The following is a 25,211-nucleotide window of genomic DNA, read 5'->3' on the forward strand; positions in this document are numbered from 1 at the left end:
CATTTGATGGGGTTTTTCAACAGGTGTCTCACAAGAAGAAACCAAAGCATGAGTTGCTGAACACACAGCAAAAGTATCCCAGTAGTATTTGGATTAAACCTAAACAAGTATTAAACGTGTGCCCTTTAATAAAGGCTGAGCAATTCCTATACTCCTGAGCTGCACAAAAACCTATGCATTTCCACGAAATGCCTATACAGAATACATTCATTAAGAAAGAGCGTGCAGTGGACAGTATCCGTTCAAACACACCATCTTGCTTAGCCCATACCGGGATATCACCCTCAAGTAGACTCCCATAACCTGGGCAAAGTCTAGTGGCAGAACTGCAAGGTCCCCAACACACATGCGGCTCCCTAGTCCATCAATTTTCTGTCCATGTCCTTTTTACTTTTAGTAGTAAAGCATCCTGCAAGTGGAACTAGCAGCATGGAAAATGAAAAAGTCTTATACTGCTGTGGGGTTTATTCTTATGTAACGCACACAGCAAGGAATCTACACATGCTTATATAGCTTCCAAGCGCAATGTCAGAGCCAAGTTCCTCCCAAAGCAGACTAAATAGGTCAGAATCTGTTTTTTTAATAAGTGTGGAAGTTTCTAACAAGGAGAATCTGAGAAGTCAGTGAAGTAATCAAAAAAAAAACCCAGCACCAATTTTGGGAAGCAAAAGCAGAACCTGAAATGGAAAATGCTCATCAACAGTGACATGTGAGTAACACTTCTTCGGCCGCTGTAAAAGGCCTGTCCCAAATCTACTTAATTTTATATAAATGCTTACAGAAAACCTAACTCTGTTGAAGAGCTACAAGCAACAAACTGCAACAAGCCCAGAGTCCCCATGCCCCGTCCAAGGTTCTGCCTACCAATAAGGAAAGCGGTTGTTTTTAAGCTCACCCACAGCAGCAGCTGAGATATGTACTAAACACATTTGCAGCAAAAAGCCAGTACCAAGAAAGAAAACTGGACTACGTTCAGGCTGTCTTCATGCCCTTCTACAAACTCCTCTCTTCTCCTGCCTGGACTTGCCATATGATTGACAAAAGGTCTGAGGATAGAAGAAAAAATACCCCTCACATTTAAAATAAGATCTACAGGAGTTTTTTAGGGATGAATACTATATATGTGAATCAGGAAGAGAGAAAAATTAATTGAATCAAACCAAATCAAACCACAAACAAAAATGTCAAGCAACACAAGGGTGGCTCTTTCCTGATCTCTCTCTCTCCCTAAAAACACAAACATTTCTTTTATCTAAGCCCCAACCGTACAAAGCACTCCAGGATCTCCTCCTTTTTCCTCCCAAAAAAAGCAAGAGCAGACCACTCCTCAGTGCCTCATTACATGCGTAACTCAAAGTGCCATGACTTTGTACCGCACTTCTCAGATTCACTCAAAGGCACTTAAACAGCAGATAAAATTCTACAGCACCCATAACTATAACCATAATGTACAGTTTCACTGTCAATTATGCCTCATTATGCCCTAAAGAAGAAAAGTCTCATCCATGTTTTACAGGGAGAGGCTAATAAAAGAAATGCTGATGTGTGCTCATTATCAAGTTAATTATAGGATTATTTTCCGGTTTTAACTTTTAGTCCGCTGCTCTAACCACTTACTATTGTTTTTTGGGCCAAAGCATCCCACAGTATAAGAGAAAGTGGGAAGAGTTTACTGAGAAGTAATGAACACGCATGACAAATTGCTTTCATATCTTTTTTTCCTCTTTAAGACTACCATATTCTCCTCCACTGTACATACAAATAATACTTTTGCCATGAAAAGGAAATTTATAGTCACATTATTATAGTTATTTAAATTGCATTATTTTATATTTGTTGCCTTAGGAATGATGATTAATTCATTTAATAAGGAATCATTAAACTGGTAAAGAAAGGAAATTAAGTCAATGTGGTTAATATTACTGCAGGTGTGTAATGAGTAATTTTTTCCACGTGAGATTTGCAAATCAGATGGACCATGAAGTGTCAACAAAGAAAAGGGACAAGCAAAGGAGTTTCAACATCATACTCCAATACCCTGTAATCCAAACGTGCAGGAAACGATGACCACACAGCCTGCAGCCCAGAACGCAAGTGACAATCTAATAACAACTTCAGGAGCAGTTTAAGGGGAAAAAAACCCACATATTTTAAATCACTACATAAAAATCAGTTCTCTAAATATATATTTAGATCTCTAAATATATATATTTATTCTGCTTTCATAAGTGCATCTATATATATAAAGGTAAATGCACTTATGAAAGCAGAAAGCTGTATCAGATCAGGGCTATCAATTTCTCTAGATCTGTAGCTCTGCTGGGGGCAGGGGGAAGAATTTTTAAGGATACAGAGAAAAACTTCCTTTGTCTCAAACACGAGCTACACAAAACCCTTTATGCACAGCCTTCTCCATGCTTACTTTGGCTGTAACAGAACTCGAAGTGACCACAACTTAGCCACTGCTCCCTGCCACAGCAGACAGCCTTGCTTAAAGAAGGAAAAAGGAAGTCTGTTCATTTCCCCCTGCAACTGGTATCTGGAAAAGCTGTTTCCAAATGGGAAGGTGGAGCAATGGACACTGAAAAGGCCTGACAAACACATTCTCCCGCACAAGTATTGCTGCATCAGCATGCGCCCGCCTGCAAGTCCTAGCCCTGCTTCCGAAGCAGCTGTAGTTGTGCTGATGTTGCTGACCTTGGCACAATCTAGTCTACGCAGATAACAGTTAATTTTATCCATTTCCTCTTCCCATGCAACACATATTCACTCGGTCCCCATGCTGTTACCCTGCACCAACCAACTCTGTTCTCTCGATCGATGCATCCTCATCCAGCATTCAACTGTCCAGAACTGCTTGCTTTACCTCACATTACAGCAGCCACAGCTTCTGTTTCAATATAACCTGTGACAACTGCAGTACTTTTAGTGAAAAACCTCTACTCTTAGTGGATTTAACACCATTGTCATCACTCCTATTTTAAAGCACACTACTTATTATTTGGCAGCATCTGTGTCAAACTAATACTTGACAATTTTTCCTATGCCACAAACATTTTAACATAAGTAAAGGCTTGCATTGTACTAAAAGAAATGGGAAGGTCACAAATCTGTAACAAACTGGAAGGGGATACAAAGGAAGAAAACTCTCAATTACATCTAAGGAATAAGTCAATAGGAATGGTTCACCAAGTGCTATTAACAGCATAATCACACCTCACGTGTCACTCCTATCTCTGCTAGTCACTTTAAATGTGACCCTCTGCAAGCCAATGGATCCGTTCCCCGCCACTCTTGCAAGTGTAAACCCTCCCACCCTCACCCCATCTGCCCAACATAAGCATTGGGAAACTGAATTCAGAAGGTCTCTTTGAAAAGACCTCTGGATGATCACCATCAGATGCAACAGTTCCTGCATGCTGCAGCAGTGTGGAGTTACCTGAGATCATGGGCTGTTTCTCCATGGCCAGCCTTGTTCCAAAGGAAAATTCATGAATAACTGCTATGAGAAACTTCTCATCTTATTCTGGCACTTGATTATTGAAAAAAAAATTTTTTTTTCTTTTTTATCCCCAATCTTCGCTCAGACTAAACAAGCTTAGAAGAGGAAAGGAAATACATCCCGATTGTAATCTCTTGATTACAAAATAGAAAAGGTTTACAAAATTTAAAAATTAAAAATATACAACCAAATTAGAATAATTCTAACATCAGTCTCATCCTAGCCATCTTTAAGGTCTTCTAGGTGCGTAGCCTGGCCACAAAAGTCACAGGGCTAGACAACAGTACTCTTCTTCTATAGGGTACCCTCTCTGGATTGCTTAAAATTGACTTGAGAGCTGGCAACCTAGTACTAACCTGTCCTGAGGAGCTTTAAAAAGCTCCGTGTTCTCCCCACTTTGGTCCAGGGTCAAATGTCCATCTTTTCTCTGTCATTTATCCTTCTTCACAGCTTTCTTCCTGGCTCATGATGCGATTCAGTGTAAACAAGGATCTCTCCTTCTCCCCCTCGGAGAGATCACAACCTTTATCAGGTTACTTTTCAGCATATGCTCTCCGGATTACGTGACCTAACTGCTAGTCAAAAGATTTAAGACCATTACCACACTATATTTCACACATTTCACATATTGCTGACTTCACAGATGGCCAATCTGGCATTCCACATGCTTTTTCCAGCCCCTTCCAACTTCTGACCTACTTAGGGGTTCCTGTCACCATACATATTTTCAGACAGATACTTTTCTTATAAAAGAATCACCTCCTGCAGTTTCTGTCAAGATGCAAAAGGTTCCTGCTCTTCTTAAGTACGGTATTTACATCAGATTTGTCTTGTAATCTGAAAGCCATAATTCCTGAAGCAATTCCAGCTCTCCTAGGCAGCTTGCTTTTTCCATGCCACACTACTAGAGAAAAACCTAAATCCAAGTAATCGTTACCATAGTTTCTTTCTTGGTGTATTTTGTTCTTCACAGAGCCACTTGCAGGCTTACCAGGGCCCGGGCAACTAACAGAGCCGCAGTCCCCCCTCTAGCACAGCCCAGCATGGCACATGGGCCCCCATGGCACCCAATTCAGTCGCAACTCAATGGCTCTGTAGCTCCCCCATTGAAAAGGGGCTGTTCCCACCCACCCCCCAAGCCTCACTGCTGACTAGGCAAGCTGGGACAGTGCTGCCTTTTTGCAAAACAGACAGAAAGAAGGTCATGCCACATCCTTAGACCATTCTGGTCCCAATTAATGGTTATACTTTTTTTATTACTGTGATGTGCAAGAAAGATGAAAAATTATTTGAAAAGTAACTACAGGAAAAAAACTAAAGGATGGTTCAATAAACTGTGCAACAGATTAACAGGCTAGAGGTATTTGGGCCTTCTTTGAGCAGACCATTTGTTACTTCTAAAGAGCTGTTCAACTACTTGTGGCATTTCACATAAACGTGCATCTATAGATCAGATAACTTTTAAATTACTGATCAGAAAGCAGGGGAGAAAAAATCTGATCTTAACTACCAAAATCATATATGGAAAAGATAGTTTAATATTTGCATGTTATAAGCATGCCACTATAGTTCATCTTTTAGTGCAAACACAAAAGTATTTTAAAAAGTGGTAAAGTAATTCTTGACAGTTGCAAGTTCAGATGATACAGTTATGCTAGGTATTGCTTGTGGTCTCACTTACAAGCCAATCCCATGCGCATTAAAATTTCCGTTGCTCTGATGTCAAGCTCCCCCTAAAGAGTGATCATTTAAAGCAGATATTTACCATCCAGTAAAACCCTACAAGACCATTTTGTAACTTTCCACAAAAATTCAGGTTAGTGTTTAATCCCATATATGCCTGTGCACTCCTGAATGAGCAACAGAAAATACAGTCACGATGTTTCCTACACCTCAGTCCCTAAAGATGCCTCCATAATGATTACACGTACCGCAAGCAAACAGGAGCATAGCCACTAGTGCCACGTTTCATCATTTTGTGGTGCCTGCCTAGCACAGTGAAGTTCTGACTGCCTAACGAAGGACTAGTGTTTACTTAAAGAAAAATCCTTATTTTCTAAGCTAAGCAAACTTACAGTTTACAGCAAAATCAGCTTATTTTCATACACATAGAACTGTTTCAGACAATCCAAAAAGGAAATCAAATGTTTTGATTGTTTAACTTAAGCATCCATGTTATGTACATGGATACAGACAGCTACAAGAAACTCAGTAACTACACTCATGCTTTACACTAATGCATCTATAAAGTGCTAGATGTTACTTGTGGAGGAAAAAAAAACCAACCTAAGTTTTGCTCTTATTTACACCAAGGAACTCCAACTCTATGACAAGGAATCAAATTACTCCAAATTGACACTGCTTCATCTGAGATCACAACCTCTTTTCCCAAAGTACTGAGCCTCTGGCTTCAGCAGCTGCAGAAGCAGGCTTAGCTTTACCAGAGCTCAACACCACTGCAGGAAGGTGCCTATTGTTTTTAAGTATCAATGGTAAAACTGCAATTACCACCATGTCCTAATTCTCCTTAAATTACTAGCTCCCTTCCTGCCCCTCCAACTCAAATCACGAAATTGGCCTGAAGCTGGATTACTCCAGGGAAGGCTAAGGCAAGCAGACTCCTGAGGAAAGGGCTGACAGCAGGTCTGGTCTCAGAAATAATGAGCACCAGCTGCGGTTTCTGCCTCTCTGCTCGGGGAGGCCTTGCAGCAAAACCGCAAAGCACACCTCTAGCTCCCCCTAACATCCCAATCCTAAGATCTAGCACCTTTTTAAACTTCTCATGTCTCTCTCTGTCTCTCATTGGAATTAATATGCAGTGTTTTGATGACTGATATCAAACCACAGCAAATAAGAATCACTTCCTTTGGCTTCCTCTGGTGTGTTTAAACTGTATTTCCTAACTAATCTGCTCTAAAGAGTTGTCAACAACAACAAAAGCAACAATAAAATTACCTGCTACTAAATAACTACTCCTTCCATGTAAAAGAGACAGAATCAGCCTAGCTCATTTATCAGCAGTCCAGTTTTCTCAGATATCTTACCTATTTCCTCCTACCTATGGTGTAACTACAAGAAAAAAAAAAAAAACTTTAAAAACAGAAAAGCTTAAACTCACAGCATAGCCTATTATATGAAGCAAAATTTTAAGGTTCAAGTCCCATGTAAGACCCCTCAGCTGAAAAAGTCGGGAACACAGAAGAGGAGAAGCTACAGAACATGAGTCTCCCACATCATTTGGCAACTGAGTATTCATAGGGCGTTACATGAGGGCAGCACTGAAGTATGTACAAGTCCACATTCTCTAGACTAAAATCTCTTGTTTCTATCAGATTTTAAACTTTTCCCATCCTCTGTTATGCTCTTGACCCTTCACCTTCTCCTCTCCCTTTCTCACTGTGCCTCCCAGTCCTCCTTGCTCTACTGGCAGGCACGGAGCTGCTCTCTGCCTCCTCCCCGGGTCCTCTTTCTCACCTACCACATGGACATCGTGGGCCAGCAATGCTAGGGGGAAGCAACTGGGGGAGACAGCCCTGAGGCAAGGCCAGGAGCTCGGTTCAGTTCTGGGCTCACTAGGATGGCAGCAGGGTGAGGAGGAAGGCAGGAGAGCTGCTCACGTGCTGGGGAGGGAGAGCTGAGCCTCCCCTATGCTCCCCTGCCAGCATGCAGCAACCAGCACATCACAGAGGACAGGCCAGAGGCAAAACCTCTGGGGAAGCAGCAAGAGCCGAGGGACACTGACTGGAGGTTGCGAGACCTTATTTTAACAGGCTGTTGGATTTGCAACTGCAAAACATCCTTTTATTTTTCACCAGTCTTGATTTCTAAGAACTGCAGCCTTTTGTTTTGCCTCTGGCAGAACTCTGCGGTTTTTTGTATCGTAATTCCTACTTTCCCACATCCATTTTAGGGACACGTTGCAAAACAAGCCACCCCAAGGCCCCAAATCTCTTGCTTGTCCTCTCAAACCTTTGGCATTTGTAAGCCCCATCATCCTGTCGCCTGAACCCTTGCAGGCACTGAGGAGGCAGAAGCAATGCTGATGCTGTAACAGCACTTCTAACACTGCAGCTAAAGCTGTGTCAGCTTTCTCATTATGAACACTTTTTCCTGTGCTTATCGCCTCTGTTATAAACATCGCTTCGGTCCAAAAAAAACCTGTCCTTCTCCCTTCCAACAAGCAACCTTCTTAAGCTATGAATGTACAAACATCTCCATAAAGGTCATTAGGATATGGCTCTTTTTTTAATAATTGTTGACATATGTATTAAATAATACGTCAATGAAATGAACAAATACTATTTTCCAACCATTTCTGCTATTTGCAAGAAAGTGACTATGACTAGAGCTTTAAAAACAAATAATTATTTTGGCAGTTTTGAGGAAGAGTTCCTCTAGTATTAGCGTTTGAACTGTTTTCAGAGAGGCATGCAGGACTGCAATCTCTGCAGTATATTACAGAAATGGGACACATCTTTAACATACTGAAGAAAAGTCATCTGAAAAAACTCTATTACTACAGAAACTGGATTCATCCAAGCCTGCTTTCCCCTATGATTTTGTCCAGAGGGAGAAGGTGAACGGAGAGAAAAAAGGCATGTGCAGTGGAATATGGACCTAGATAACCCCTGAGCTGCAGACACAATGGTTTTCCAGGCTGTACTAAGAGCAGAGCCCTAGATTTCTTAAAAGGTCATTTACTGACCATAATATAACAAGCCGACGGGTAGTTAGTGTTTGAGAGAGAGAGAGAGAGAGAGAGAGAGAGAGAGAGAGAGAGAGAGAGAGAGAGAGAGAGAGAGAGAGAGAGAAAGTATCAATCCACCTGCGTACTATACAAAGAAAAAAAGAACAAATTCAAAAAACATGCAAGTAGGACTGAAAAGGTCTGAGTAAGTGCATGCCACACAAAAAAAAGAGCATAGAAATAGGCAGTCAGCTGAATTACTGCACCCTTGGCTCATCTTATGCTGACTGCTCCAGCTCTGCGTTTCTGAGCCTGCAGCACATCTCTCAAACCCTGGGACATGCTTCAGAGGGAGCTTTAGGCTCTTCTTTTGAAACCTCTTTCTAATGTCTCTCTGTATGACTAGACCTTGGGCAAGCAAATCCAAAGCCAAGGGCTGCTACCCCCAAAGCTGTTGCTAAATGAAATGTCAGGTTTTTTTCACCTGGGAATTTTATTGACTTAAAAAGGTAAATCCTTTCCCCATTTTTTTAAGTTGCTTCACCCAGCAAGACAACAATATAATAAGGCATTACTGATTTGGGTCGAGCAAGACTACTTGGTGGAGTCACGCTTCTGTAGTTAGCGGAAAAGGGCCCAGTGTGAAAAAATGGAGTCCCCTCCCGGCAAGACTAAACCATGCTCAGCATCCAGCAAGGGGCACTCAGAACTCAGCAGCATTGGTGCTACGAGACTACGGCAGTACAAGCTGCCATGCAAAATTCCTGCAGGAATTTACTGTTCCTCCTTCTTCCCATTTTTTATTGGTAGGGCAACATGTGGACGTCCTCTCGGTTTTTTAATATTCACAAAGCTTTCAGTCCTCATTTCACCCGACCTGCTAGTAAACTGTTTTCACCATCAACCCAGACCACAAATCACTATTCAAAAACAGAGAAAGATACGTTGCATCTAGATGTTTCAGGCTTCCAAGCCATTATAAACAATGGCACATTCAAGAGAAGTGAGCTGGAAGACTTGTGATGGTATTATCACCCGACACTAGGCGTAAGTGCATAATCACTCGGGGCTTTCCAAAAACTACCCATCAACCACAGGCAGACACAAGTCAGTATTCTGCCAGGATGTTCCATTTGTAAAAGCTGACAGTTGACAAATACAGCTATAAGCCACGTTTTAAGAGTAACGTCGTGATTAAATGTATCACTGAATATACATCATGGTATTTTCTTCCTGTGACACACAAACCTGATCTCTTCGATACATCTTAAAAACCACAACTAAGCACAAATCTGCCTCTCTGGAAAGGGTGGATTACTAAAGACACTCGCAACAGATTCCATCAGAAGCATCAGTTTGGCTCTCTGACATGTCACACGGTGTCCAGATACTCCGGACAGGACGAGAGCACCTCATCCCGGAGCCACCCCCTCCCGCACCTGCGCCGCGGTTGTAACAATGCGCTGACTGCAGGGACCCCGAGGCAGGGAACATGACCGTACCTTCGTGGGTAGGTTCTGGGTCGGGTGTCAGCGAGATGTCGTCCAGCTCGCGCAAGCAGAGCCATTCTCCATCCATCGACACTCGGAATTTGCAAAGATAGATGGTCTCCATGGCAGCCTGAGTGATCTTGTCTGTGGTGGGGGTTGGCATGTCGCTTTGAGGCGTCAGAGCAGACATGATGACTCAGCTGGTACAACAATAACAACAGAAAAACAAGAACTAAAAAGAAAAGCTTTCTGAAGAAGAAAATAAGAAATACCTTGCTATTAAGGACAGATATGCTCGGGATCACACAAACAGCTCTGGCCTTTTCATATATAAAGCAAGGTAAAAACGCTGCTCCTTCACGCTTGTGTCTTCCTCCTTCCTTTTCACCAACTGTCGTCGTCCTCAGCTACGCTAAAGCCTATTGATCCTAACAGACCACAGAAAACCTGGCTTCTGCATCAGAGCAGGAAAAAAAAAAGATAAGAAAGACGAAAAGAAAAAAAAAAGAAGAAGAAAAAGGGCTTCCTCTGATGATTACCCAAGCGAAAACAAAGGCAGAATGCAGCACGAAATACCCAGATTTGCTGAAATCAAACTGCTGGTCGCTTTCTTCCCGGAGAAGCCAGGACAGCGAGTGCTAATAGGATTGGTTGTGCGCAGTAAGCAGGGTGTTGACCAAAATGGCTGACTAATGAACTGAACTGAAAATTCAGGCTCATGTGATCAGCTGCTCTGAGCGTAGGGCAAGCAATTCCCAGGATGCTTTGTAGGCGCTGCTGATGCAGGGACAGCAATTAGGCTCTCATCATCCGCAGCACCTTTTCATCAGACTCTGCTCGCCAGTTTGTGAGCAAGCAGATCGCACCACGCATATTCCTCATCGGTCGCCCCCATACTACAAAGGAGTGCAGACTAGCAGCGCGAGCAATACAAAGAGACATCTGTATTCCTTTCACATGCCTGGATGTCGCTATGTGAATTAAGGACCTTTGTTTTCACAATAGGTGTGCAAGTTCGGGTTCACACTTTATTCACTGTGCAATTTCCTCAGGCGCTACCTTTGAACTAAGATTTCCCACAAAGAAAGAAATTTTAGGATGGATTTATCCTCTCAGGGAAACAAGGAGGCAAAAATTATCTAGCTGTAAGCACTTCAGTGATCTAAGATTTAGCTCTTTTAGGTGGGGCAAGTGCACGCGGAAGAACAACGATGAAGAAATATGTGTATAGCACTAGAGTGAATTTTACACTTTAAAAACCTCCTCCAAAAACTGGTACTGCTCAGGTGAGTCCCGTTAAGAAATATTACCTCTCAGCAGGTAGCTCAGTCGCCTTTCAGGCTCTCAAGAACAAAGCGACAGCACCGCGTGGTCCCATGCTTTCCCCGCAGGCCGACTCCCCTCGCGTCCCCCACGCCGCAGCCCCACCTCTCGGGGGCACGAGACCGCCCGGCACTCGTCCCCGGTCATCGCACACCTTTCCGATTTGGGAGGTCACTATTTCACCAGGACATGTGACGCGGTATTGCCAGCCATTTGAACAATAAATTAGCTTAACTAATTTTATTCCAGTGTGACTCCAGCATACTGTGCACAGCAGCTCTTCAGATGTGTAGCATCCATCTGGATGCATTTTATGCCCTCCCCCACCCTCCCCCACGTAAATTCAGAGAACACTGACTGTTCACCAAAAAAGAGTATACAGATAGGAACATATAAATGATTAATGCATGCAACCTTAAGTATTCTCAGTGCTTTTTTCCTACACAAATATTCAAAAGGATGTGCATATACTTCTTAGCCATATGAAATACAGAAACTGATCACCGTCTAGAGAACTGAGCACACCAACCCATACAGCTTTTTTAGAAAAAGAAGCACGCCCATTGTGTCAAAATTTCATTAAGCTGGGAAAAAAACCCACAGAGTTTACAGCTGCTTTTTCTAATGGGCAAAAGGAAGCAGTTGCTTTCAGTAAAAACCTCCTGCATGGTGCATAACACTTTGACTCAGCAACTCTTTCTCCCCATTAGACTAAAATAAACAAAGAGCCATGCAGCATATTATTACAGTGATGCAAAGGAGAGTTATTTTGCAAATGACAACAGTTACTATTGTTCCTTCTCCCTAAAAGAGAAAACAAACCACGTTGACAGCAGCTGAACTCGTGTGATGTTTATATATCCTTTCACTAACAACAACCCCTAGTTTAAGTGTTCAGTTTTTATTACTCTTTTATAACCAGTGAAAAATCAACATACGCAAACAGCTAGAGGGGAACAGATTTCACTCTTAACATTTTGAAAAAGTATGAATGAATAGCAAAAAAAACGCAACAAAATAAATCCTTTAGAATTAATGAAGTACCCCAAGAGTGTAACCTATTATCCAACATAACTAATTATCAGACAGTTTACATTTTTTTCTTTTGAAAGAGTTAGAAACACAAACAACGTTAGGTGCAACTCTCAGCTCCCTTTTTACCAAACAAACAGGTCTTCCACTGGGCGCAGCCCTGGCAAGTGACCCACATACCAGCATCACAACTGACATCTGTTGAAAAACTATTTGTTCAACTTCAATTTTATGCCATTTGCTGCTTCTTAGCATGAAAAAAACAAAAGAAGCTAGGCTCTCCCTTACAGGTCAATTTTATTTTCTGGCTCCTTTATACAATGGTCCTGCTGTAAATACTACATAGGAATGTTTAAAAAACCAAAACTAAGTACTTGAAAATACTGCTCAGCTCTAATAAATTTCAGTTTATGGTTATGTTTTGCACAAACCTAAGCTTTGGAGACAATATACCTAACAGATTTTAAACAACTGCCAGTTTAAAAGACAGACCTACCTCACCTCAGTAAAACTATACCTGTTACCATTCTAATGAAAAAAAACCCCACTATACAGAAACTGTGTAGAAACTCCAATTAATTGTAACAACAACTCTGATTATTTTTAACAGTAACAGAAGTTTTGAATTTATTTTTGGAGATAATTTTTTCTCAGAGCATTGACAGGAGTATTTGACACTAACAACTCCTTAATCGGCCAGGGGACATGGTATTCTCCAAGTTCCAGTACAATGCTGAATTTACACCCACCGAATAAAACAGAGAGGTAGATAGATTTTTTTTTTTTTTTAAGGGATCTTCTCTTTCAAACACAGACTTTCACGGTAAGCTAAGGCAAGTAGTAAAGTAGTAAAACTGGTAACAAAGACAGGAAGTGTCCCTAGGTCAGCTACAGTACTTCTGGAAAATAAAACTGTACTCAGAAAAAAACACACACACACACACGCACGCAATCAATTATTCTGGGATTTATTGACATAAGAGCTTTGTATAACCACCCAGAAAACAGAAGACAAAAACATCCCACCATGCCACCCCAAAAAGACCCTGTACCTCAAAGTTATAAAGCATCAAAGGAAAAGTGACAAATATTTGTATTTTCATAAAGCCTTTGATAAAAATACGATGTTATTCAAGGGCAAGAGATAAAGTTCTATCAGAGTTCAAGAACTGGTAAAAGTACAGAAGAAAAAATGCAGTACTAAATAAAGGGGAGGTTATTAATAAAGAATCACTTTGTGAATCTCAAGAAGTCAGACAGCTTTGAATGGTCTTACAAAATCCTAATATTAATTACACTTTGGAAAAGCAGGATATACAGACTTTAGCTACACTGTAAAACAATGCAGTCTGCAAAAATCTTTTCAAGAGAAAAGAAATTATAAACTGTTTGAATTTTAAGACTTAAATATCTGAAAGCAAGCCATTCCATCAGTCATTCATATTTAAAATCTTGACTTTACTGAAAACTACAGATAATTTCAAAAGCTGAATAAATTAGAATGATCTAAGTGACAAAAGAAGAAAACCAACCCCCCAAAACACCTTTTGGACTGCAGGGGTGATTTTACGATAATTAAAAGGCAGCTTTGGGCAGAGTTTTACTTCCAGCGCCAGCAAATCCAGCCTGCAACCAAAGTGAGTTGCAACGGTTGCAAGAGAACCTTCCTCAGTCGCTGTGCAGAGAGAATAAGGCAGCCCTAGAGCAAAACGGTAAAGCTGGCAGATGGGCTTATTGCTTCAAATGACAGCACTACTTTGGTTATTTAAAATCACAGGAGATCACAGAACCATAAAAGAAGCCACTACTGCTATGCAAATGGCCACAACCACTACCGCCAAAGGAACCTGGATGGTGGTAACTCCTACCCACTGACGAGTTCCAGAATAACTGCTCCGACAGCCTGAGAGAGACGACGATGCCACAGGTAACCCATGCGAACAAGATAAAAACTGTGAAGAAATATAAACATTTGTATCACAGTACAGGACCAGCATGAATCACAAGCAGGTTCTCGCAAGTTTTTCTGAAGCATGTAACCCATTTGTGGTGGTTGTGTGAGCTTAGATGGCCTGACCATCTGATCCGATAAAGCAGCTCCCACATTCCTAAGTGAAACAATTCTGATCCTCCCATTTCCCACGCACGCCCCTGCCTGATACGTGAAAACCTCTTACCAACAGAACTACGAACATGATTTCTGCTCTGCTGCCCATCTCTCTTCTCTTTCACCCTTTAGCTTTACTGGATTTAAAGAGATAGAGCAAAACAATCCCCCGGTGACTTCAGCTCTCTCTTAACACTCTGTCCAACCACGCGTTCCTGCTTTCAATAGCTACACCAGTTGTGACAACTGAAAAAAAGAGCATCAGGCCTATCCCTGGTTCACGAGCCAATGGAGCTGCTGTACCACAAAACACACACACCCACAGACACACTCTGGGGATAGCTGTTTCTCACAGCAGTCTCTTGCGTGGAAGGCAATCTAAAAAGATAAAATCAGTAACAAAGCTGCTTGGTTGTAGAAGTCTGTTTCTGACCCTTCTGACAGCACAGAAACGTACATTGCCTCAGCTAGGAGTGGCACTTTGAACCCTGCACACAAAAAATATGAATGGGCAAAAGTAAGAAACTAACGAGCTCAAAACCAGCAAAACAATCTCTTAATTCCCTGAACAAGTGACAAACTTGTTTCTCTACCTACTGTGAAATACAGAGATTATTTCAGGATTCGAGCACCTCTTATCACTGAAGGTACAATTAAACAAGGGGAAGAAAAGACTACTTGAAGTATCATGATTTGGTGGGCTTTCAGTGGGAGCAAGGAATAGTTTTGTTTTTGTAGACAGCACAATTAAGTTGCTTTTATTTTTAGAAGTATGCTAAGGATTTACTGCAGCTTATCACGCTTAAGTAAATCTTCTCCTCGTTCCCTGCAACTGTATGCAACCCTCTGTATCTTTGTGGCACGAAAATGTCACTGAGGTTTGCTCAAAAGCAGGTGTCACTGGCATGAAAAGCTTTTGCTGTCTCCTTGCCTTAGTAGCTCTTGCCTTCACCTGACATTTGGAATCATATCTCATCTCTCTTACCCTGTAAATAAGCAAAACTTGGGTAGGAGAGAGAAAGCTTAACTGTAGAATACTATGGGACACTAAAAGTCACTAAAGAAAATAAAGAGGTGTAATAGGAGACCTATTCTTGATTTTATTCTTTGTCTCCAACTCCCTATGAATTTTTAGCACACCACTCACCAGGCCTCCTGTCATTAGCACTGCAGTGACGCACCAGCCCCAACACCCTGGTAACACCAGGATTATGCTACCACCTGCGTGTGATTAATGCTTCAGTTAACTTTTACAGTTAGAAACAGCAGATGCAGACAGAATCCCCTAAAGTCACCACACTCTAGGCAAACTCTAACACCAAGCTACCAAGACACACATTTTTCAAGATTTTTAAGTATAACATTAAATAGCTACACAGTTTTATAGGCCATCCTTCTCCCCAAAGTTCTCTTCATCCTCAATATCCACGTATTCCTTATCTTCTTCAGTATCGGCATGGTCTCCTTTGCAACAGCAAAATACAGTATCAACTACAGTACTCCTTCCAGGTGACAGACAGCCTGTGAAGGCTTCAGCCAACATAAGAGCTACTGGCTACTTCAATCGTACTGTGATGTTACTAGGCTCCGGTACAGATTCCTCCCTTGACAGAAACATACCTGATGATTAAGACACAGTATCCTTCAATCCCATGGAAAGTGTCCTCTCAAAAGAGTGGTTTAATGATTGCCCCGTAACAGAAAAAAAAAGACTACTTCAAATAAACATTGAAAATATTCTGCAATATTGATTTTTCCTTGTACTGGTTCCTACCTCCCTTGTAGCACATAAACGTCTACACCAAATAATTGTTTTCATTACTACTTATGGAAATGACAGCCTTCAAGCACTCAAGGGAGGCACTCGTGATCTAGCAGGAAACTCTTCACTTAAATATCTTCTTTCAGTTTACAGCTGTACAGAGAGGGATTAGTATTCACAGAGTACATTTTGCAATACATGCACAAGATGCAAAAATAGCCTTCCTTACATTCCTTGGTTTACCTTGACTCTAAAAATAACTCAAGTACTGAAGAATCAAGGGAAGCAGAAATGAGCAATCATTCCAGGTACTACTGCAGAACAAGGAGGAGCAGATCCAGAGCGGTTGATGCCGTGCTGTGAAATGCTATCGTAACATGAGCTAATGACACCCGAGAAGGTCCTGTGGAACAGGGCTCCCTAGACCACCAATGGCCTTCCCCAGTAATACCAACATGGATGCAACTGCCTTTATAACCTGGCTCACCATTAACAACGCAGCACCTGAATGCTACACGGAGTAACTGTCACTTAGAGGAGATGCAAGAAGTGATGACAATTTCCAAGGCCACATAATCTATAGGTAGCCAAGACCAAGTTCACCATTTAAACACAAAATCCTTCCTGCAACAGAGTGATTCTACCCACTGTTTTAATGTCAATCCCAAAGCAGCTAGTCAGCGAGCAAAACTTTGCAGCAGCATCCACTGCTACCACTCCTCAGTGATGAACAAATGAACGCTGCTATTGCCAGAGATGGGAGAAATGAAAAACAAGCAGAGGGGGGAGGATAAAAAGGTTGATTTACACACAGAACTTGCCCCAGGAGAAACAGAACAGCATCCAAGACATCATGCAAATAGATTTCAATTCCCCTTCCCTTTAGATCCTGCTATCAGTGTGTCAGTCGCTCATACACTGAGCGGGGCTCTGACACATGGTATCGCACAGGCAACTATCACAAACAAGACTGGAAAGAACAAGAAAGCTTTTACAAACACTCTGTAAGGCTTTTTCAGGAAGCTTACATGCCTCCAAAAGCCACTGCAGAGCTACACTAACACAAGGCATAAAGCGTTGCTCTTCTCAATGGTAAAGTTTTTATACTAACTCCACGTAGTCTCAAATAAATGTGCTCATCTCAATGCCTCACTTTCCCCTTATCTACACAGGACCTCTCTTACAAAGGTATTACAAGAATTGATGTTAAAACAGTTTGAACAGTAAAAGCACAATTGTCTTCAAGGAATTATTTTCTCTGACAGAAACAGCTCAGCCCCTGTAAACACCAGTTTACTAAAAATGAGGCTTCTGACAGGAAAGAATCAGCTTAAATGACAACTCAGTGGGGAGGGATTTTTAGCCTGTGGACAGAAGTTTGCCATCATATTGGTCAGGTCAGGTCCCTGCCTGCTCTTCTGGTTCAGCAACTGACTTCCTAACTCACTGGTTATAGCTCTGCTGACTAATAGTTTAAATAAAGTAGACTGTGTTTCTCTCCTCATGGAGCTAAAGATATTCACCCCAAAACAGTCAGTTATTGCGTGAGTGAACACTCACCTGGGATGTAGTCAGGAGATGTGGCAGAAACAAAAAGCTCCATCTCCCACACCCAGGAACAAGCCCAGATCACAAAGCTACCGGCAATTTTCAAGATGGATGGATAAGGTAAGACCTCTTCAATAGGCGCGCTTTTTTTAATACATATACACAGCAACTATTTCACAGTTCTCCAGTCATCCAAAAACACCGCAAGCACGTTACAAAAGCACATTACGAAGCAGAAAACTATTTCCCACCCAACACGCCCCACACCAGAGCACACTTAGCGATGCACTTCACCCTTGTCAAGCAGTCAGCAAGAAATGCCTTCCCTTCCAGTTCGTCCTCTAAACCAGCACAAGGAGGAAGCCCGAGCAAGTACTTTCCAGTCCCCCGGCAGACTATATCCCAGTCCAAGGACAGATTTCAAAGGGCTGCATGCTTCTTCCTAGAGCAAAGAGCGCGGAGAGGGGGGGAAGACACTGTGGTCTCTGTAACACATTGGTTTCGCGGAGTTTGTGGGTCGGGATTACTCAAGAGCACTCAGCGTCCCTCCTCTTACCAGCTCACACCCACGCTGTCCTTTCCCCGCTGCCAGGGGAGCAGCGAGGCCAGCGCCACCGCGTACAGGCCCTCCCCCGCTTGAGGTGCTCTCAGGTTAAGCTCAGTTTTGGGAAAGCCGCCCTGTTTCCAGGAGACCAACGCTACGGTCTGCGCGCTGCCAAAAGCGACCCACCCGCGGGGCTCGCAAAAGCATTGGCGTCGTTTTAACCGATACACCCCAGGCGCAAGCTGCACACCGGCGCACGGCAGCGGGGATGCGCAGAGCGCCCCGCGCCTTCCCGCGGCGGCCCCAGCCCGGCCCCGACCCTTCTCCCCGCAGCCGGGGACGACGGAGGAGCCGAGCCGGCCGCCAGCGCCGCCCGCGCCCCCCTGGGCTGAGGGAGGGCTCCCGGCCCCGGCTACTCACGGGCGCCGGGGCTGCCGGCTCCGTCCGGCCCCGTGTAGCTCAGCAGCAGCACGGGCAGGGCGGCCCCGCCGCGGGGCGCCGGGGGTCTCCACACGCTCGGCGGCGCGGCGGCGGCGCCTCCATGGCCGGGGTAGAGGAGGAAGAAAGGCGGCGAGGCAGGCGGCGCCTCGTCGGCGTCGTCGTCGGCGTCTTCTGCCGCCGCCGCTGCCACCGCCGCCTCGCCCGCCGCGGGGTTGGGCTCTGCCCGCCGCTCCATGGCGGGGGGCAGCTCCGCGCCCAGCCCGTCCCGGGAACTTTCCGCCACGGGCTGTAGCAGCGGCGGCGGCAGAGCCTCCCGCTCCGCCTCCGCCATCGCCGCCTCGGGCCGCCGGCTCCGCCCCGGCCGGGAAGCAGGGCCGCGGCCGGCCTCCTGCCCACCCGCCGGCCGCACCGCGGGGCTTCCGCGCCCCCCCCCCCGCCCCCGCCCCGCGGCAGGGCGTGGCTCGCGCCGCGGCGGCTCCGACCGTTGGCCGTTAACGGTCGCCCCCAACCGTTGGCCGTTAACGGTCGCCCCCGGCGGCTGCGCGCGGCCCTCTGCCCGTTCCCCCCCCGCCCCCCCGGGCCGGCCGCTTTGGCGGTGGGTTTTTTCGGTCCACTACGTCGCTCCCGCCCACCCCCCCCCTTTTTCTTCGTAGAGCCCCATACCTGGCGCTGCCGTGGCCTCGCAGGCACCGGGGCCAGGGTGCCCTTAGCACAACTAGTTGAAGCGTGGCAGGGTGATTACAGAAGGGCTGTAAACACAGGGCGGCTCCTGCCCGGGCACGGCGGCGGGCAGCCCGCAGCGCCGGCTCTCCTTGCCCGGATGGTCCTGCTCCTGGTCCCAGTCCTGGTCCCTCACCTGCGAGGGGAGTCCTCTAAAGCAGGGAGCTGCAGGCACGCGTATGGGGCTGCTGCTTTCTCCGCAGCCCCACGAGACATTCGCCGCTGTTCTTCTCCAAGAGATTAATCATTCAAAGCGTGATAAACATTTATAACCCAGGCTCTTCTAGTTGCCGAGGCCCCAAACAACACGGGGAGAAGCTTGTTTGCCCCCCTCCTTGAAGCTTTTCCTCCCACGACCTCATACTAGTTGCACTTTTTTCCCCCTCACTGCCAATCCAACTTTCACACACTTAAAAAAACACAAGAAACCCCAGCCAAACCTCCAAACCTCACAGTCCTGAGATAAACATCACCTAAACCATCTGCTCACTGTTGAAAGCAGTTCAAAAGAAAATACCATCCTTATATTTCGTGGCAAATTTCTAAAGCAAGCAATGACACGAGAAAGGCACAGGCAGTCCCGTCACAGGCCGAGCACCCTCAGCTGCAGCACTTCACTGAAGCAGAGTCTGTACGGGGAAGTGCAGCTTTTAATTTTATCAAAGATAATCTTCATGCAGCAATGAGGAAGTCAGACTCCTACATGCTTTAACTTCTTATCTGCAAAATCCGTTACAGTATCTCCTGCCTCCCCCTCATTTTCGGGGAGTAAAAGATCTCATTGACAACAGCGTTTTCAGATTCTTTGATAGACATGGCAGTAAAGAAGTCCAAATATATTCTTTACTATTAAGACAAATAGGCAGTACCAATTGAAGTTTCATTTAGAAGACTGTCTTTCTAAAAGACAGTACTAAAGAGCTTTCATTAAGACAGGGCAGTATGTACACGCTGTAGTGTGTCACTACAGGAACAAATAAAACCCACATCTGGCAGGTTCTATAAAACACCCTGCTTTCAGTATGCTTACCCAAACCCAGCAGGTTTTAAGAAGCATCCTGTATTCAGTATGCTTACATTAGGCTGAAACGTGATGTTTCAATATGATTTCATCTCGCATAACAATTGCAAAAGCAAAGGTGTAAAGTCAACAGATTCCTGGAGACTGTTTTTTCTCTAGTGCTGCCCTCAGTTATGCAACATCACAACTAATTTAACCAATGCTTTAATCTATTTTAGAAATCCAAACATCTGCTTTTGAGATTTGTATTTGCCAGTAATAGTATAAGTAAAACCACATCAAAAATTGTGACTAATGCAATATTTTGGAAGATGACTGTGCAAATCCTGACAAAACTTAGGGCAGCTACAGATTTATTTCCTTTTAAGTTAGGTAATATATTTTCCTTACTCTGTATAAAGAGAAATGCCAGGGTCTAATGCTGAAAGTATCATCCACATCTCTGCCACTGTACTTTTTCAGTTCAAGGATCCAAAGGGAAGCCAGGCTCACTTTGGATGCTTATCACCCAGCAAGAGAGAGTAATTGGTATGGGTTACATTTTCTAGAAGTAGAAAGACAGCTGCCTCACCTACTAGGAATTTTCACTTGCTGCCATTGTCTTGCCACTGAGCAAACTCATGCATGGTGGCTGTTAATCAGATTCTTTGCGCAGCTTTGTTCAGTAAATGCTGGGTTTTCTCAGCTTCAGAACAAACAGGGCACCTCATACCTGTTTCTGGAGTTTTCCACATACTTTGTGCTTTTTAAATACGAATCATTTCTGTGCAAGAGTGCAGGACCAACCATCTCTGGAACGCCTGCAGCCCGAGCGAGCGGATGGAGAGGACACTACAGCAGTCATCTCCATGGCTGTGCAGAGCGATGCCGGTGAGGCGTAGCTGCTGCCCAAGCGTGGAAGTCCTAACCTGCACGAGGTACTGCTGGGGCAGACGGCGCGACCGTTCGCTTCCCTGCGCCTTCCTCTGGAGCGGGGCAGCCTGCCCTTGCTGAGCGGGAGCCTGGCGAGGAGGAGCAGCGTCACATGGCTATAGCACACCACTTGGCAGTGTCAGCTCATTCTCCGGATGTGCTACTGGAATAAGGAAAAAACACTGTTAACCATGAACTCACCCTGCTTATCACTTATTTTCCTGACCATCATCTGTGGTCCTTTCCCTATTTTGTATGCTTTATTTATTTTTTTTTTAATAGGAGTCTTCAAAACCTGTTTACCATCAATGATTTCTTTTCCCTTCAGCACAAAACATTAAGAAGCATTTTTAGAGCAAGATTACAGTGTCCATCCCCTCCCATAGTAAACAGTGGCCTTTCCATGATTATTCCATACATAAAACCACACTGTAAAGAACTATTTATGGCTCTGTCCAATCTCTGAACTAATCAACTGAACAAAATGCTGTTGTTTCATCGTCATTAAAATGGGTTAGTGCTTCAATCCTACGAGATGCACTGTGCCATCTGCTGGCTGCCTACCGTAGTCTCGCTGACATGCTCCGTTTGCTCCAGGCCTTGAGCCTTAATACCAGCATTTCTAGAAAGTGACTTTGTAATAGTGCAGAAATTTGTTTCTCTAATTTGTTGTTCACATGGAAATTGCCAGGATTCTGCTTGCCAACTGCCCTCAGCTTTTAAAATTAACACGAAGCTTTCCTGGATACTTTCAGCTTGCCCACAGTTCTACAAAAGTTCGTCAGCCCTGGACGTGACACTCACCTTCGCGTGAAGTCTTTAAAATGCATATCATCAGATGCTATCATAATGAGATTAGGTACCATCTCTGCTGGGTATTTTTCACATCCCATGTAATGCCTGATAATGTAATACCTTTCTTCTCCAGGAAGGGGACCTTTGCTTCCTGATTCTCTGCACATTACTTTTCACTGACCTCTTACCAAAGCCCCAAGAGTGTAAGTCAACAACATAAGTAGTTGCCTCCATCTTGATCCCAGTGCAGGGTTAATGAGAGGTGTAATTTAGGAAAAAAAGCACCACTCCCCTGAAAGGCGAAGTTCATCTCTATCGCTGCCACCAATGCTCCTCAAGCCCTTGTGGTAGCTCCCATTACCCCATGCCCTGCAAAATGCCACAGCTCTGCAGGCAGGCAGAGCTTCCTGGCCATTTCATGAGGGGATCCATCCCAAGTGCTCTGTCATATGAACTCGCTCTATATGCTGCGGTATCCCGTAGCACTTAGCTGCTGTTCAGCCCATGAGCAGCAGGGGACAAACAAATGCAAGACCATTAAAGTCAATGGAACTTGTCGTTTCAGGACTTTGCCCCATACGTTTCTCTACTGAATCACCGGCCCAGCTAAAATTACAACACACAGCTCCACTTCCCATGGATCTGGGACGAACAAGGACACGCACAAATGCGCATCGTACCCTGAGACAGTGTACTATTGCAAGCTTTGTTATACTTTTAAGAAATGAGTTTTAACAATCAATTACTCTTCCTTTACAACCTGAACTGGAACTGGCCATCATAGTAAGCTTTCATCCCATGACAGTTCCCATCAAGAATTTCACTGTGAGATCAAACATATTTTCCAACTGGGACACATAGAAGTAATCCAAACATTTTGAAAACTTACCTTCAAAGCAAAAATAATGTTAAATTTTACCTGTTTATCCCGTATCAACGCTAAGTATGCTAGACCTATAACGGCAGACAATAATTAACATATTTATCATAGATAGATGAGTACAAAATCCAGAATAAACCTTGCTTCATTTCTCACTGAATTTAGAGGGAGAGGAAATAGTATCTCAGGTCATATGGGATTTAAGGTAACAGCTTTCTGCTTGGTTACTAAGTTCAAAAGCTTTACTATAGCCTAAAATTAGTTTATTCTTATGCATAGGAGCAACAGAACAGGCTAACCGGAGCACAAATTAGGGGAAATGTCATAACCCTCTATCTCTTTCTACGGCTCAACACGGAAGAAAGATGGACCAGAACAGCAGGGTAAAAAGGAGGGAGAAGGTAGCGGCAGCTGTAAGAATCCTGTTCTCAACCCACCCTCAGGAGTCCCTCCATCGCTACCACATCCCTGAGTTCTTTCGTTCCTCTCCTGTCAAGTTCCACATAGCCCGTATCGTTGCCCTCACTTAACACATCCCTGGACGCCTCACAAAGCCACTGTTACATTATGGAAAAAATTATTGGATATGGAAAAAAGTTATGGATGGAGGAAAACACTTTAACATGAAAAAGGGGCACTGGGCTATTTTTAGAAATGGCACCTTCTGAAAAGCATACTCTTAAAAAAATTTTGTTTCCTTTAAGGATTAAAAACACAATTTCCTTTACAAAACTTTTATTGCATTCAGAACTGTTACTCTGTGCTCTCAGAAGCAGGAAAAAACAAGTGTCATTGAAGCTTTCTGCTTTTCTTAACTCCCGCACGAATACCAGACAGTTCGCCAGCGTATCTGTGCAGCTCCCTCCGCACTTCGCGGACCTGGCCCTTCCGGCGGATCTTGGCTCGCCGGAACTTCTCCCGGTGCTTGACCCGGGGGTTACGATCGATCTTCTTCCTTCTGGGGGTGAGGCCTTTGTTCTTGATCATCTGATAGGTTACCCCTCTCTTTTTATTTGGATCCTCTTCTTCCTGCACCATTTCTTCTTCTAGCATATCCTGGTCTTCAGTTCTCTTTCTCTTGAGTTTCAACTTTTCCTCCATCATCTTATAATATTGTAGGGCAGCTTCTTCATCCAAGTCTGACTCATCTGCCGGCTTATCAGCATTAAGCCGGCCATTAGTAAATGCAGGGGCAAGTTTTGGTTTGTTTTTATTAGCAGCCTGTGGAGGAAGCACCGCAAACAACTTCTGTTCTCGTGGTCTATGTTCCTTCTGGTCATAGTGTTTTTTCAGAAGCAGACGAACTTCTGATGATAACTTCTGATCTACAACAGCTAGATCATTGATTATATTTCTATAAGCAACTAGTCTTTCGATAACAGGGTGACTATGAACTGGCATCCTCTTTGACTTCAAAACCAAATAGAAACTGATATTGGCACAATAATTCAGGTAGAGATGATACTTGGTCTGCAGATAGCGACTGCCTTTCCCTTGCGGGATAGTGCCATTTTTAATCATTTGCAGCAGCGGGTGCAGTTCATCCTTGAGCTCCATTAACTTGACCTCAAAGTCTTCAATCAGCTGCAGCAGCTCCGGGGACTCCTGCTTCAGCAGCTTCAGCTGCTCTTTTTTGGAAAGGGCCTGAAAATCCTTGGTGATCTTCTGCCCCTTGTCAGCCTGGTGGGCTTTCTGTTGCTCTGCCAGGTAGCCCTGAATCACGTCCAGCCCGTAGTCATCCTCCCCCAAGTCCTGCACCAACCGCCTCTGGATGACTTGGGCCTCCTCCTCCTCTTCCTCCTCCTCGGCATCGACTTCTTGCTGGCTGCGCTTGGCCTTGGCCTGGGCATCGCTGCCATAGTCCGTGTAATAGTAAAGCTGCTTGCGCTGGCCCCAGGAGAGCTCGTGGGGCAGCTCGGGGTCCTGGGTGCGCTCCTCCAGGTCGCTGTCCATAGACAGCTCCTCACCTTCATCCTCCTCCTCCTCCTCCTCCCCACCTCCTCCATCCTCCTCGGCACTGTGCTCCTCGGAAAGCTGCAGCCCCAGCACTTCCTCCTCTCCCTCGACGCCTTTCTCCTCCTCCTCCTCCTCCTCGCTGTCCTCCTCGGGCAGCTCCAGGCCCAGCACTTCCTCCTCCTCCTCCTCCTCGCTGCCGCCCGCCTCGTCCCCGCTCTCCAGGGCCGCCATCACGGCCTGGAACTGCGCCTCGTGGAAGTCCTCCACCTCGTCCGCGAAGCTCTCGGGCCGCGCCTCTCCCGCCGGCACCTCCGCCTCATCCAAGCCCGTATCATCCTCGCCACCGTCGTCGTCGTCCGCCCGCGGCAGCGGCGGCGGCCGCAGCACGGTGCCCCGGCGCGTCCGCATGGCGCTGCTCCCCCAGCGCTGCCGCTCCTCCGCCGCTCGCCCTTCCGCTTCCGCTTCCGCCGCCCATTCCGCTCCCCCGCGCG

General features: G+C 44.8%; 2 protein-coding genes across 7 annotated transcripts in view; both read right to left on the reverse strand.

The window, feature by feature from the left end:
- RUFY3 (RUN and FYVE domain containing 3) overlaps nt 1-18,866 on the reverse strand; it is a 59,571-nt gene extending 40,705 nt beyond the window's left edge. For 3 of the 6 annotated variants that reach the window (XM_026103533.2, XM_064510428.1, XM_064510429.1), the window contains exon 1: nt 18,416-18,865. In XM_026103533.2, the coding sequence (XP_025959318.2) occupies nt 18,416-18,767 (352 nt within the window). In that variant the 5' untranslated portion in view covers nt 18,768-18,865. Of the gene's footprint in view, nt 1-9,691; nt 10,249-18,415 lie in introns of those variants that run through there. The other 3 variants (XM_064510426.1, XM_064510427.1, XM_026103535.2) reach the window with 3 other exon arrangements.
- Nucleotides 18,867-23,482: 4,616 nt separating this feature from the next.
- UTP3 (UTP3 small subunit processome component) lies at nt 23,483-25,211 on the reverse strand. The gene has a single exon (XM_026103564.2). It carries the CDS (start codon nt 25,126-25,128, stop codon nt 23,554-23,556), a length of 1,575 nt encoding a protein of 524 aa, XP_025959349.2. The 5' UTR covers nt 25,129-25,211; the 3' UTR covers nt 23,483-23,553.

The sequence above is a fragment of the Dromaius novaehollandiae genome, chromosome 4, assembly GCF_036370855.1.
Source record: "Dromaius novaehollandiae isolate bDroNov1 chromosome 4, bDroNov1.hap1, whole genome shotgun sequence".
In the NCBI taxonomy this organism is placed as follows: domain Eukaryota; kingdom Metazoa; phylum Chordata; class Aves; order Casuariiformes; family Dromaiidae; genus Dromaius; species Dromaius novaehollandiae.

Excerpts from the sequence above, each read along its gene's own strand:
- UTP3 (XM_026103564.2), bottom strand. The coding sequence starts at position 25,128 with ATGCGGACGCGCCGGGGCACCGTGCTGCGGCCGCCGCCGCTGCCGCGG.